This window comes from Motacilla alba, chromosome 15, assembly GCF_015832195.1.
Source record: "Motacilla alba alba isolate MOTALB_02 chromosome 15, Motacilla_alba_V1.0_pri, whole genome shotgun sequence".
Classification (NCBI taxonomy): Eukaryota; Metazoa; Chordata; class Aves; order Passeriformes; family Motacillidae; genus Motacilla; species Motacilla alba.
Window position 1 is genome coordinate 11,690,337 of NC_052030.1, and position 14,102 is coordinate 11,704,438.

The window sequence follows — 14,102 nt, forward strand, 5'->3', positions numbered from 1 at the left end:
GGCGGGCCCGGATGCGGAGCGCCGGCCCGGGGCGTCATCCGCGGGCGCCGCCGCCGCTGCTCCCGGCCGGCGCGATGAGCGCGGGTGAGCGCGGCCCGGCGGGCTCTGGGGCTGCTCCGGACGGGTCTGGGGGTGCCGCGGCGGGGCTCGGGCTCCTCGTGGCCAAGCAGAGGCCGGGAGCGGGGCCCCGGGGCTTTAGCGCTCTGCTCGGGGCCCAGAGTGACGCCGCTGTGCGCTCCCTTTGCAGATGATGAGCTGAGCCTGCTGATCATCGTCCTCGACACCAACCCGATCTGGTGGGGGAAGAGGGCCCTGGGAGAGGCTGAGGTACGGCTTTGGGTGCTGGCACTGCTGATGGCCGTTTCTGGGGGAAGTTACACCATTTTCTTTGGCTTCTGAACTGTGCCAATGTTGTCTGCTAAAGCAGGTATAACGGGCATCGTAATACCTTTTGAAATAGCTATGCAGCATTCTATATTCATTAGAGCTTTTTTAACAGCAAAAGCTCTTTCTGCATCTTCAAAGTTAGGTTTTTTGAACTGCAGTCATTTCAGAGATTACTTCTGAATTGCTTCTCTGTAAATGTTATTGTGCTTCACCTGCTCTGTTCTTCTTTCCAGCAGTTCACCCTGTCGAAATGCATCGATGCAGTGATGGTGCTGGGAAACTCTCACCTGCTCATGAACCGCACCAACAAACTCGCTGTAATAGCAAGTCACACTCAGGAAAGGTAGAGCTGCTTCTGAACAGTGTAAAGGTCTCCAGTTCCCTGTATCTGTCTCCTGATTTTCTTGTTTGATGGCAAGAAACCAAGTTAAAATTGTGTAATATATCATTGTCTTAGAAAAAGAAATTAGCTGACACTATGTAGGAAGGAATCTTAAAAAGTTACAAAGCAACAAAAAGACTAAGGAGACAGAAGGGAGGTTTAAATAGACTGAGAAATACTCAGAGAGAGGATGGTAGATATGTGTGGAGTGGAACAATGCAAATGGCAGAAGTTCCCAGTTTAGGGGATATTTTTACCCCCAGATGTTTGTGAATCTCAGGAATCTACCCCCAAGTGCAGCTGAAGAACTTTGCCAGATCTCTTAAGAGATGTCTCAAAAGGAGGGAGCTGAATCTGGGTTTTACTCCAGTTCAGGGTCACCTACCTTACACAGCCTCATTAATGCCAAAGTATTGAAAGGATTTTAAATTAAACTTCAGAGTATTGTTATCTGCAGCTGATTCATTTATAGCATTTTTTCTTACATGAACACTTTGTTTTCCCTCTGTTTCAGCCGTTTCCTGTACCCTGGGAAGCGTTGGGCTGCTGCAGATCCCTTTGGAGAGGGAGGCCCTTCCATGGAATCTAACTGCTCTGGCAGCAAGGATGGAAAATACGAATTATTAACAGCAATAAATGATGCAATTGCAGAAGAGATTAAAGACCTCATGACAAAGAGTAAGGAGAAGAAAATTCTAGGCTTAATATGCAGAATTGGAAAACACTTGGACTGTCAAGGAGTTGCAGAAATGTTCCCTATTTTCAGCATATGAATTTTAATATGCTTGAAGTAGATGAGTTTATTATGTTGGACATTTCAGGCCTCTGCATTAGTATTATTTGCCAAAGGTGAAAATGTGTAGTATTTTTTATTGTTAGGTTCAGTAGCTGTTTTTATATATAAAAAAGTAACTCTTTCACTTTTTCTTGTATTGCAGCTGACATGAAGGGCCAGCAAACAGAAACCCTGTTAGCAGGATCACTTGCTAAAGCACTTTGTTGTATCCTTTTCATTACAGAATCTTCAAAGCCTTTATGTGTTCTTAAGACTGTTTCTTATAATACTTCTACTATTCTTGTTTTGTTATAGTACTTTAAACTGAAACATTTGCCTGATAACTGTGGCTTATGCTTATCAAAATGTGTATTTGCCAAGGTGGTGAATGTGTGGTGTGGATCATGGAGTTATTTCCAAGAAGGAAATGTAGATTCCTTAATTGCAGCTAATGTAGACATCAACAAGATGGGCAAAGACCTCAAAGGTAACACCTCTTTTCCTGTTTTCAACACTGAGTAAATATTTTAACCTGAGTAACAGGTATAAATACACATGCACACACAAATAAATATACATGTTTGGACACACTCCCACTTCCAAAATTGGCACTAATAGGTAGAAGTTTATTTTGGTCATTTGAAGTTGCCTACATTAAAAAAAGTTAAAGGACTTGATCAATAGTCCACGTCCTTACAGAGATTTTCTGTTGTGTGGAAATAAACTGTAACTGGAATTTCCTTGGAATAACTGGAGGTTGAGAGGGATTAGTCCATAGATAATTGTCACTGGGACTGGAAATAGTTTCATGAAGATAATTTATCTGACCTGTTAGATCTAACATCCAGTATATTCTGAGGTGTCATATGCTACAGAATTAAAGGGATGCTGATTAAAGAAGGTGCTGATGCATTTCTCTTTCTTTTTAATACTTAGCCAATCAAGAAATTAAATCAAGGATTCTGGTAAGAACTTTTGCTGTCACAGTTTTCTTTTAGTCTTGAAATCCAGTGATATATGTGGGCTAACAAGTCTGAGTTTGTATTTAGGTCATAAAAGCTGCAGAAGACAGTGCACTGCAATACATGAATTTCATGAATGTGATCTTCGCAGCACAGAAACAGGTGAAGCTGGCCCTTTTTCCATTTACATTATCTTTTATTTCTGTGTAAAGATAACACAAATGTTAATTTCTCTTATGATTACATGATTTATAGTGCATTTATTGTGGAAACAAATCACGACAGTAACACTGACAGGGCTGTGTGGGTCCTGGCTAAATTTGTTTTTCGTGCATGTCATGTCTTGCAGAGTATTTTGATTGATGCCTGTGTGTTGGACTCTGATTCCGGTCTTCTACAACAGGTACAGACTTGCCATTAATATTAGCTCATAAATACTTGATGTTAGACAGTTCAACACATTCTTCAGCTCTTTCCTTTAATCAGGGGTGGGTGTGGAAATATGTCCAGTGGATCTGACAGTTCTGTCGTGCAGGCCTTGTGCTGTACATGGATATTTTGAATGCCCTGTTAATGTCATCAGACAACAATCTGATCATGGTCTCTGCTTTGCAGGCCTGTGATATCACGGGTGGCATATATTTGAAAGTGCCCCACATGCCATCCCTTCTGCAGTATTTGTTGGTAAGTCACTTAAAAAACACTCCAGTGTTTTCATGTGTCAGATGTGAAATATTACTCACTTCACTGACCTGATAACACAGGAATACCAACCCAATTCACAAAATACTTCTCTCTGTCCCTGCAGTGGGTTTTTCTCCCTGATCAAGAGCAGAGATCACAGCTCGTCCTTCCACCTCCTGTTCACGTTGACTACAGAGCTGCCTGCTTCTGTCATCGCAACCTCATTGAGATTGGCTACGTGTGCTCCGTGTGCTTGTCAAGTAAGTTTATAAATATTCAACGGTCTGATTTCTTACATTCCAATGACCTGGTTTAGTGAAAGCCAATTCTTTGATTTTTCAGTATTCTGCAACTTCAGTCCTATCTGCAGTACCTGCGAGTAAGTGTTTATTCTTTGTGTTTCAAGGGTGGGTGTGGAATATGTTCAGTGTATCTGACAGTTGCTTTTCCATATTTTTTTTCCAGGACTGCTTTCAAAATATCATTGCCACCCGTCATGAAAGCAAAGAAGAAGAAGTTAAAGGTAGCTGCATAGCAACATTATGTAAATACATCATTACCTCCTCCAGAATTCCATGAAATGGAACCTACTTGAGAAACTGATGGCACTTTTTACTGGATATGAAAGAGAACTGTGTGCAGTGCTATTACTTGTTTCTTAGGGGATAAATATTGAAAATGTATGTTTTCTATGCAGCCTGTTAAGTAACAAATCACTGTATTACCATGTAACCTGTGCTGTTTTAAATACTAATTCTTCACTGTAAGAGGAACCAGAAGTTCCATCCTGGTAAAGAGACACAGCCTGTGAATTTGAGGGTATTCTGTCCACTGCAAAGTTTCACACCTCTGAGTTATTTTCAAAGTCAAGAAAGCTTCGATTCTTTCTGTATGTTGGTGTAAAGTTAAGAATGACAATTTCTAGTGTGTAGGATCAGAATCGTAGCACTGTGTGGTTCAGGGACTTCAGCTTCTTACTAGCAATATGAGCCATCATTTTCAGGATGGTTTGTGAGCCACTTGGGAAAAAAAAAACAAAACGGTGCTAATTGCCCTGCATGTGCACTCACATGTATGCATCTTCCTGTGACTGTACTGTCCTTGTGGTATTTCATTATCAATTTGATATCTCTTCATTTGTGAATGAAAAGGCCTCCCTTAGTTTAAAATAGCATCAATAAATGCAGACTAGCTGGTTAGTCTTCAAGGTTTTATTTTGAAGCTGGAAAACAAGAAATGTAGTTGTAATCTGATAACAGGTTCTTATTTTTAGTGTGTGGGTTTCCATCTGACATGTGACAAGAGCAAAGACTTTTGGATTGGTGTCTTTTATGGCAGGAAGGTCTGCTGTGTACTTCTGAATGTGACTTTCATTTAAAAAAACAAACAGTATCTCCTTCTAAATAGAACTATATAATTTAATAGTTTAACCTTTCTCCTGAAAGGAATAGAGAAGAATTTTTTTCCACATAGAAAACGAGTTATTTTTTCCTTCCCAATTGTCAGGTCTTGATATTCACATCAGGTTTTGTCACTGTAACAGCTGCAGTGCCAGTTTTTTCTGGGCTTGCCAACCTAACAAGGCAAGCTTTTTTTTCATTGATAAAAGCCATTTTGTGTGACGGCTGTATTTATAATTTACGTTGTATAAAACTTTTGTAATAAAGACTGTCTCTTTTTCAAATGTGGTCAGATATTGCTTTGATATTTGAGGGTGAGCTATATGATTTTCCTGGAGTTTTGTTGTTTGAGCAAACAAAGGGATTAGTGTTTATTTGCTACAAGTTACATACTTCTCTCATTAATTACTACTCTAATGCTTATTGGTTAATGATTCTCTCACTTCTCATTTTAATTAGTTCACATACTCAGTTTCTCTCTTGTTTTGGGTTTGGGGGTTTCTTGGGTCACTGGTCTCTTACCAGAATTACCTTTTACCTGCTTGGATCCTGATTTCAGCACAATGACTGTTTTTATTAGTTTCTTCCTTAACTGGCAAGATGTCCTAGTGATCCACAAATTCTACATTCTTTCGTGTTCATAGTCATTACAATCTCCCTCTTCCCAAACCACGCCCCGGGTCTGAGAGCCCTAAACTTTAATTTTTTTTTTTTCCTTTCTCTTCTCACACACTTAGAGCTTGTTTGTTAGCGTTGTTAGCTCTGTTAACTTGTGACGGGCCTGGGGTCTGGCGCTGCCCCGCCGCCACCATCGCTGCGCGGGCCACGTTCCCTCCTTCCCCGTGAGGGGGCCGCGTTCCCTCCTTCCCCGTGAGGCGGCCGCGTTCCCGCCCTCCCCGTGAGGGGGCCGCGTTCCCTCCTTCCCCGTGAGGCGGCCGCGTTCCCTCCTTCCCCGTGAGGGGGCCGCGTTCCCTCCTTCCTCGTGAGGGGGCCGCGTTCCCTCCTTCCCCGTGAGGGGGCCGCGTTCCCCTCCTTCCCCGTGAGGCGGCCGCGTTCCCTCCTTCCCCGTGAGGGGCCGCGTTCCCTCCTTCCCCCTGAGCCGGCCGCGTTTCCCTCCTTCCCCGTGAGGCGGCCGCGTTCCCGCCCCCCGCGTTGCCATGGCGCCGCGCCGGCGCTGGAAGATGGCGGCCGGGTGGCCGCCGTAGCGCTATGAGGGCTGCCGTCTTCGGGGCGCTGCTGCTGCTGCTGCTGCTGCTGTGGGCGGCTCCCTGCCCCGGGCAGCTGGCCGGGGATGCCGGTGGGTCAGGGCGTGAGCGGCCGAGTGAATGGCGGGCTCTGGGGGGCTCGGGACGGGCGGCGTGTGGGGATGGCGGCCGGCCCGCGGCGGGATCTGCCCGGGCGGGCGTGAGGGGAGGCGGCGCACACCCTGAGGGCTCCCCTCAGGAGCGCGGCCTTGGGCGCCCCTTCCAAACCCGAACGTGCCCGCCGTGGAGCTTCTGCCGCTGCTCAGCACAGAGGGGGCGGCTGGAGCAGTTTATGTCGGACCTTTCAGCATTGGCAAAGTCTAGAAAGAAAAATGCGGTGAAACTCCCATCTCCGAGCCCTAAACTTGGCACTGCGTCCACGTGCAGAACGCTCCTGGATCGCAGGACATCCCTGGCACAATTCATGGCCCCAAGAAATTAAAAAGCGTAAGCTGCAGTCAGCAAGAAATACTAAATATGGTGTTGCCTGAGCTGTGTAGTACCTGCGTGGGCTGTAAGTGCTGTAATGTTATTTTACTGCCTATTTACTGGGCATCTTCACACATGTAAACTTGGGGCATAGAAAGCTACACCCAGTCCTCCAGCACTTGGCAAGAATGGAAATACATCCCTGTACTAGGCATTACATGATATTTTTCTTCTGTTTGTAACAATTTGAAGTCTGAGAGTGTAAGAATATTGCCCAAGCACAAGATCTATATGTCTTATAGATGTTACCTCTTTCAGTCAACTTATTTCTTTCTCTTTTTTTTTAGTCTTTCAGCCTTCGTTTATTCATATGTCAGGGCCCAGAGTCCATTCATTTTTTCTTGGCAATTCTTCAGGAGTTAATTTTTCTATAATTTTAAGTCCTAGAGATGCAGAGACAGGTAAGAACACTTCAACCCCCTTTCCCCATGTAAATAAATATATTTGAATTGTTAATATTTTTTGACACGAAAATTACTAGAGAAATGGTAATGCATGTCATTTAGTGTCTTAATAGTTACAGAAACAGGAATTTCAGACATTCCTGTGATTAACCCCTTAGTTCTCAGTTGTTTCTGTGTGAGCTGGGCCTGAGGGTGTACCTGAAGGCACAAGAGGAGTTTAAATGTACTTCTCATTCCCCAGTCCTTTCTAAATGCCCTTTAAAATTTCTATTTTGTTATAGGAAAATTGCAGCTTGCAAATTGCAGGGGAAGTAAAAGAGCTGGAGACTGGAATTTGGATGTAACTCCTGGTGTGGTATGTAAAATTCCTCTGTTATTCCACTTCATTCCAGCTTCTCTCTCAGAAGCTGATGAATGGTATAGACAAGAGCAATTTAATACAAGCTGTCAGAACTGTCAAACTTTATTTTGTGTTTTTCCAGAACACTTCCAAGGTGACTGTGAGCCTCAGCAGAACTCTGGAGCTGTGTTTGCCCAATGCCACCGAGTGCTGCCCCTCACCTCTGTGCATGCTGGAAGCTCTCCAGGTTTCAGCCTGCCGTGGTTCAGTGATGCTGGCACAGCTCCTGATTCAAGCTGAAATATTTGCCAACTCTTCCTTTGCAGGAAATGTGTCAGGTAGGTGCTAAAGAAGAAATGGCATTTTGGCTGTGCCTTTCCTCTCTGTATGGAATAAATGGGATTTGGGCAGCAATAAGAGATACTGAGCCATCAAAGGAATTTAAAAAAAGCATTCTACACAGAACAAACTGCAGTGTGCATGGACTTTTTATTTGGATTTCAGTCCACTTAATCTGATTTTCTCTCCTGCTTTTGTTACAGAAAATGCAACTATCATCCCAAACCAGGCATTTAAGCCCTTGGGCTCCTGTCCTTGTAACTTAACAGCTGGAGCTTGTGATGTTCGTTGCTGTTGTGATCTGGTACTTATTTCTTGTTAAACTTTGATTAAGTGTTTTCAGAGTTTCTAGACTTTCTTGTCTGTGGGGGGAGAGAGAGGTACTGAATGCTTCAGACTAGATGGGTTGGAGGGGTGTTTGGATATTCTGGTTTTTCTGAAAGTAAATGTGTTCTCTCTACAAAGTTGCTTGATTTACCTGTACGTTTGGCTTTATATTGCCGTAAGTATTGCAATGACCTTGCTAACGAGTGACCATTCTTTTCCCTCTCAGGAGTGTACACCAGACTTGCAGCAGTTATTCAGTGGATCGTGTTTCACTGGCGTGTTTGGTGGGGATGTAAACCCACCTTATGATCAGCTGTGCTCTTCCCAGTCAATGGAATATACCCCCGAGTGGTTTCCCTTCCTTTGTGTTCAGTCTTCTCTTGACAACACACCATTTCTTGGCTATTTTTATCATGGCTCTATGTAAGTCTTAAGAAAATTTATTTTCTCATCACACTTTCATCACACTCATTATGCAACCAAAAATACAAGCTTTTTATGTCTTTATAGTGAAAGTTACTTTGAAATTAGGGTTTTAGGGTGTAAACCTTAAATGCAAGTGGAGAAGTGTCATTGGTAGTAGATGAGAACAGGGGACGTTAAAGCAAACCTGTAATTATTTGTGCGAGGTAAAGAGTTTAATTTTTGAACTTGTTTGCAGTTCTACACCCAAAGTTCCTGCATTTAAGATCCCTCTACAAACTTCTCCTGGGAAACCTTTCACTGGTTACGCAGAAGGAGATCCAATTATAACAGAAGAAGATGAGTATTTTACTGTTCCCCAGGTAATCCTCAGGAGCTTTTGATTCCTCTTGGTTTGTTTGGAACTCCCTGCATCACTCTCCTCATGTCTTTGCATCTAATTTCAGCAGCTTGATGTTGGGAAGTGGGGGTTGTATTTGTCACAAAAAAAACCCCTCAACCAAATGAACAAAAAACCCAAAACAAAACCACAAAGTCGTTATTAAAAGTAAACATTATCCTTCCTCATCCCCTTGCCCATCCCTGCAAAAGGTAATGCATTTTGGAGACACTTGTTGGTTATAATTACTTTCACAAATGCAGATGAAGTCATGGTGTACATTGAAACTACTTTTAAAGCTGTGCTTTAAAAATGTTCACCTCTCTTTTGCCAGAGGTTTTTATAACATCAGATACCTTGGCTTGTCAAAGTGTTATGTGTGGCTGTAGCTGCCCTACACAGTGTGGGGCATTTTACTAACATGTTATCTTCAAATGGAAAGCACAGGGGTAGAAAATCCTCATTTCTGTGAACCCCCTGCAGCAATCCATGGCTGGACAGTGTGTTGGCAATGCTCCTGTGGCCTATCTCCACAACTTTGATGTCAAGTGCCTGACCAATCTGGAGTCTTACAAGGAAGGCCTGCCCCATGATGTGAGGATAAGCACTGGCACTGCAGGTATGCTGCAGAAATCCGAGCAGGAACGTGTTTCATTGTTTCTCAGAGCTGCTGGAACAGAACAAACCCAGGGCTGTTGGCACAGTCTCTAAATGTATCGTCTGTGTTATCTGGGGGCCAGAGTTCAGCATTTGGGCATGTTCTGTTCCTGGTTCTCATGACCTTCCAGCAAGTGTCTCACTGTTTCCCAAGATTTAGGAGGTAAGAAATAACGGGATTGGCCTTTGTGTCCCACTTCCCTGTTCCTGGTGACTCATTTCCAGACTGTTGCAGAGCCCTTTTTCTGTCAGGAGGGTGCAGCATCAGCGTTTTACAGTTAGTGAGAAGTGGTTTCTCTCTGCATTAAAAAGTCTGTACTTAGGGAGAGTCATTCTGGAGTTTGAGATAATATGATTACCAGCATGAACATTTTATTTTATGCTCCATAGTTGTCTAATTTTGTTAGAGTATATTACCTCTGTAAGACCCACAGTTAATTTGCTCTGCTTTCAAAATACATAAACAGTCTGGGTCTTTACCAAAATTAATTTTCTCAATAATTTCCTACTCAGTTTTCATAACAACAAGAATTGCACCTTGGATGTGAAAACAGAAGTCTTTGTTTGTTTTTTGTTCTCAGAATTCATCCAACAAAATGTTGTCTATAGAGCCATCACTGACAGGGGCAAATTCATCACTGAAAGTGGTAGGTCTCTTCCATCTAATTAATGTTTCTTACTCTGGATTGTACACAAAATAGATTTTGATATCTAAAATGTTTATCTGCTGCAATTCTTAGGAGGAATTTTTTATGTTATCTAAGACTGAAGAAGTAACTGGCTTCCTGCAAAGCAGGAGGTATTTAATTTACTCCATCACAGCTGGTCAGGACATCAGATTCCTTACCTTGCACACATGGGGGATTGCACCACTGCACGCTGAAACAGTAAAATAAATTCTCAGAAAGATGAATGTTGGAATTTCCAGGATTTTGCCAGGGTTTTAATGTGTTCTTTCTCAGCTGCAGTAGCAGAGGTTTCCAATTAGAATGCTTTTCATTATGACCTTTTCTCTTTTTCCTTCTGCCAGAAAATCTTGCTGCTGAGGTTCTGTGTCAAAATGTAACTTTTGCAGAACATTATAAATTCTTTTGGAAAGACAAGAACATTGAGCAAGTAAATGTCACTGTCTTCCTTGGAAGCTTATGTGATGGAGGTATCATGACATTTCTTTTATGATTTTTGATTTATTTATCTTCTGTATGGAAATTCTGTGATAGAATCTCTTATTTACTAATTCCTCTTAAAAATAATTTCCCTCGGACACTAGAAAGAAAATTATGGGGCTGATTTCCATCAATTTGTGTTGATTTGAATCGTCTGTCACTAATGAAAGACAGAAGTTTGTGCCCTACACAGAACATACATTTTGCTAATTTACTTTTTAAAAAGTTATACTTTTTTCTTTCACCAGAAATCCTGACACAGAGATTCACAGTCGAATTTCTAAGTTTAAACAGTACTCATGGAGAGGAGCTGTTTGAGAATCCAGGTATCAATACTTCATTTTGCCTATTAAAAGTTTAAAAAATTGCACTGTACAGATTCTTACCAGTGATTACATTTTATATTTCTTTTATACTTCTTTATGTTGCCAGCCTTCACCTTCCTGCCTTACTGTGCTGCCAATAGCAGTGAGTGGTTCTTAGGCTTTTATTGCATTGCATGGATATTGATTCTTTAAAGTGAGGCCATTCCCACTGCAATGGAAATGTCATTTACTCCAAGATTGATGACATTTAAAACAATGCTAATGCTTATAGATTCTTCTACAGTGTTGATAATTTACCCTTCTGTGTTTAGGGTATCAAGTGGGAAAACCAGTGAGAGCTGCAAATCTGAATGCTTCTGATCCTCTTGGAAGCCTGAACATTTGGCAGCCAGGTATTTGCTTGTGAGGTTGCAACTTCAGTTGTAGTTAATGCTAAAATTTTGGAGCTTTGTTTGATTTTTGGATTTTTTTAAAACATATTTTAGTTAAAAATCTCTCTCAGATTTTGCTTGTCTTTCCCAAGCTTTCAAAGGTCAGTGAGAAGACCTTTAGTGCTTTCTTGGAAAATGGAATGATTTGTATCTGGTTTTGAACTCTACCATGCTGAGTTTGCATTCTAATGTTTGATGTTTTGCACAAAATTGAAAGCTGGAGATCCAAAGGTGGATAATAGGAAAGCTCAAGTAAGATGTTTTCATTTCACAGCTGGCAGAGGTTTATGTGCATCAGCAACTGACAGACCAGTTCTGTTTGGAGTAGACTCGTACTCTGGGTGCATTCTAGAAGTTGATATTAATGAAGATTGCAGCCTTTTAAGGTGAATTGTTTCTCCCTGCTTCATCCCTCTTGATTGTTATGTGACTGTCTGCAAGTGCCTCCCATCAGCACTGGTACATTCTTTTTAAACATTCATGTGTGTGTTTCAGCTTTCTGTGGTTAATAGTCTCACTTCTGTTTTTGATGGGAAATCATAATAATGGTTTCACTCTTTACTCAAATGAGGATTGTGTTGGCTGCAATACTTTTCCATTTCTTCCCTTCAATAGTTCAAGTTTATTTTTGTTGTGTGATGACATCTTTCAGATGAAACTGACCTTAGTACAGATTTACATTCTGCGTGATGTTACATTCTTACTTTGCAGAGGAAATGTGACTGAGAAGTTGAATGCATTAATACAAGCCACTCACCTTGGAAAGAGGCACAATTCGAGTTACAGTGATCTAAATGACTGGGTGGAAATCATACGTAAGTGAGGCTTGTGTTGTTCTTCGTAGTCTAAATATGCCCATACAGTAAATAAAGCATGTCAAAATAAATCCAAATTGTAATTTCAAGTACCTAAACTAGTGATATGTGTGTCTGCATCCATCCATCCATATATGTGTGCACACAGGCACATAATTCAGTATGTCTGTGCATCCTGCATATTTTACTGCCAGCCTGTACACATATGGTATTTATCTATTGATAAATTACTGCTTTAGGTGTTTTTTATAGAGAGAAACATTTTTAATGTGTTTCTGTGTGACAGTTACCAGCATTTCACTGAGCTATGAGAATAATCTAATTATGGAATATATAATGTTTTCCATAATATTTACATTTAAATCCCTCTGTTCTCCTTCATAGGTCTTGATCCCTTTAGTTCTAATGTGAGCACTGGAGGCTTGAAAGGCATTTGTCCAGATATTCCTGCAAACCTGAATATTCACATAATCTTTGCTAAGGTGGGAGCAGTGCAAGGGATTCCCCAGCAGGAAATTCTTGCAGTGCAGATCAGGTAAAGTGAGTTGTGTCTTTGGCTACCTGAAAAATAAATGCTTCATGTTGAGCCTTGCTTACCTAACACATCCTAAATTAATTTTACAGACAAAAAGGGTGGGTTTTGTTGCTGGTTTTTTACACACCCTTCACTTTGCAACCCAAATTCCTTTGATCACAACCAGGTTAGCTTTTCTCGCTCTGAAATGAAAATTAAAGAAAAAATTAACGATTAAAAGCAGATAATCCTTACATTTCACTGAAATATTAAATAAAAGACATGATGCTGCCAGCAGCAGGCGTACACAGGGCATCCCATCAGGAGTCGTGTGGTGGAAGCAATAAGATTGTCCTGTGTTTTGGTTTACCCCATTGCAGAGCTCTTGGGAGCTGAGCTAAATGTTTTATTCTTTCCTGAAACAGGGAATTTTCACTCTGCAAACTCTTCCCCCCCTCCACCAAGTCAATCTCTATCAAATAAGTGGGATTCTGTTCTGTTTTACCTCATTTCCAGACTGTGCAAATTCTCCCCTTGTACGATGTGGAAAATCCAAGGATTATCAACCTCCTCATAAATACTGTGTTTGTCCTTTCCTGCTTGTGTTTAGGGTCTAAACTTCCATTTCCAGCCCTCAAGCAACAGTTATGCTTTTTGTTACAGTTTCTCAACAGTCTTATGGCAGTTCCAGTGTGGGCTTGGCTGCAGAAACACCCTCAGCTTTCTTCCCATCACAGCTTCTGTTCAATTCATTGAAGTCCCAGCTCAGCCACCCCTTCCAGTGACAAGGTAGTTTTGGTAAAAACATTGATAAGCTCCCATTATGTTCAGCAGATGTAACATGAATTGCATTGACCAAAAAGTTCCTTTTTTTCCAGGTATCAGAAGATTTATGCAGAGTTTGACTGCAATCAAAATGAGGTGTGCTGGCCACAACTCCTTTTTCCACTGACACGATTTTACACAGGTAAAATGATAAACAATGTGAGATGCCACAAAACATGAGAGGCCTTATTTCTTTGAAACACAATTAGATGTGGGGAGTTGTCTGAAAGAATGCTTTTGTATACACTTTTATCTGTATCTTTGGGTTGTTGTATAAACAAATTTAGCTTTCCCATGCTTACATTTTTTTTGTTTTTTTTTCAGGAGAACCATATTCCCAGTGTCTTGCTAAAGGCCTGTTTCTGGCATTTCTTGTTTTACTTGCAACAATTATGAGCAACCCTTGGTTTTCTAAATTATGGAACAGATAGGTAAAAATTATGGAGAAACACTCTTGGATTTTGCAGACAATTTATGTAAACATTTAAAGATACATAAAATCAGGACTTCTACAGCATACAGAAAATGGCTGTTGCTGAAAACAAAAAGTAATAAATTATTTTTAAGCTCTAGACTCTGTGTTTGGAGTAGCAAAGTGCAGAGTTGACTTCCAGAAGGTGGCGAGTCCAGCCCAGAGGCTGCAGCGAGTTTGGGATTGTCCTCACGGATGGACTGCTGTCCTCTCAAGAGGACCTTTCTTCTAAGACTCCTGACAGTAAACCCCTTTTGCCCACCTATTTTTGCAGCAGCGGGCAGACTTCTCACACTTCACAGAAGTCTTAGCCCTTCAGCTGTTTTCATGTTTTGATCTGAAATTCTCTTTTCCAGTTAAT

The 14,102-nt window shown here is 41.6% G+C and overlaps 2 protein-coding genes across 3 annotated transcripts; both read left to right on the top strand.

Annotated features, from left to right (window-relative positions):
* The first annotated feature begins 4 nt into the window (after positions 1–4).
* GTF2H3 (general transcription factor IIH subunit 3) lies at positions 5–4,874 on the top strand. Of its 2 annotated transcripts, none has more exons than XM_038152669.1 (13): positions 5–84; positions 248–327; positions 621–730; positions 1,284–1,447; positions 1,708–1,770; positions 2,002–2,031; positions 2,481–2,509; positions 2,594–2,668; positions 2,856–2,909; positions 3,122–3,190; positions 3,315–3,450; positions 3,533–3,569; positions 3,656–4,874. In XM_038152669.1, exons 1-13 carry the CDS (start codon positions 12–14, stop codon positions 3,723–3,725), a joined length of 990 nt encoding a protein of 329 aa, XP_038008597.1. In that variant the 5' UTR covers positions 5–11; the 3' UTR covers positions 3,726–4,874. The 2 variants fall into 2 exon arrangements, with proteins under 2 accessions (XP_038008597.1, XP_038008598.1); XM_038152670.1 differs by having other exon boundaries at positions 6–84; positions 624–730.
* An 853-nt stretch (positions 4,875–5,727) lies between these two features.
* On the top strand, positions 5,728–13,837 carry TCTN2 (tectonic family member 2). Its single transcript, XM_038152359.1, has 18 exons — positions 5,728–5,887; positions 6,611–6,724; positions 7,009–7,082; positions 7,210–7,405; positions 7,610–7,710; positions 7,960–8,156; positions 8,395–8,518; positions 9,019–9,154; positions 9,774–9,839; positions 10,223–10,348; positions 10,607–10,684; positions 10,996–11,076; positions 11,390–11,501; positions 11,827–11,930; positions 12,315–12,465; positions 13,108–13,233; positions 13,323–13,411; positions 13,594–13,837. Exons 1-18 carry the CDS (start codon positions 5,800–5,802, stop codon positions 13,698–13,700), a joined length of 2,070 nt encoding a protein of 689 aa, XP_038008287.1. The 5' UTR covers positions 5,728–5,799; the 3' UTR covers positions 13,701–13,837.
* The last annotated feature ends 265 nt before the right edge of the window (positions 13,838–14,102 follow it).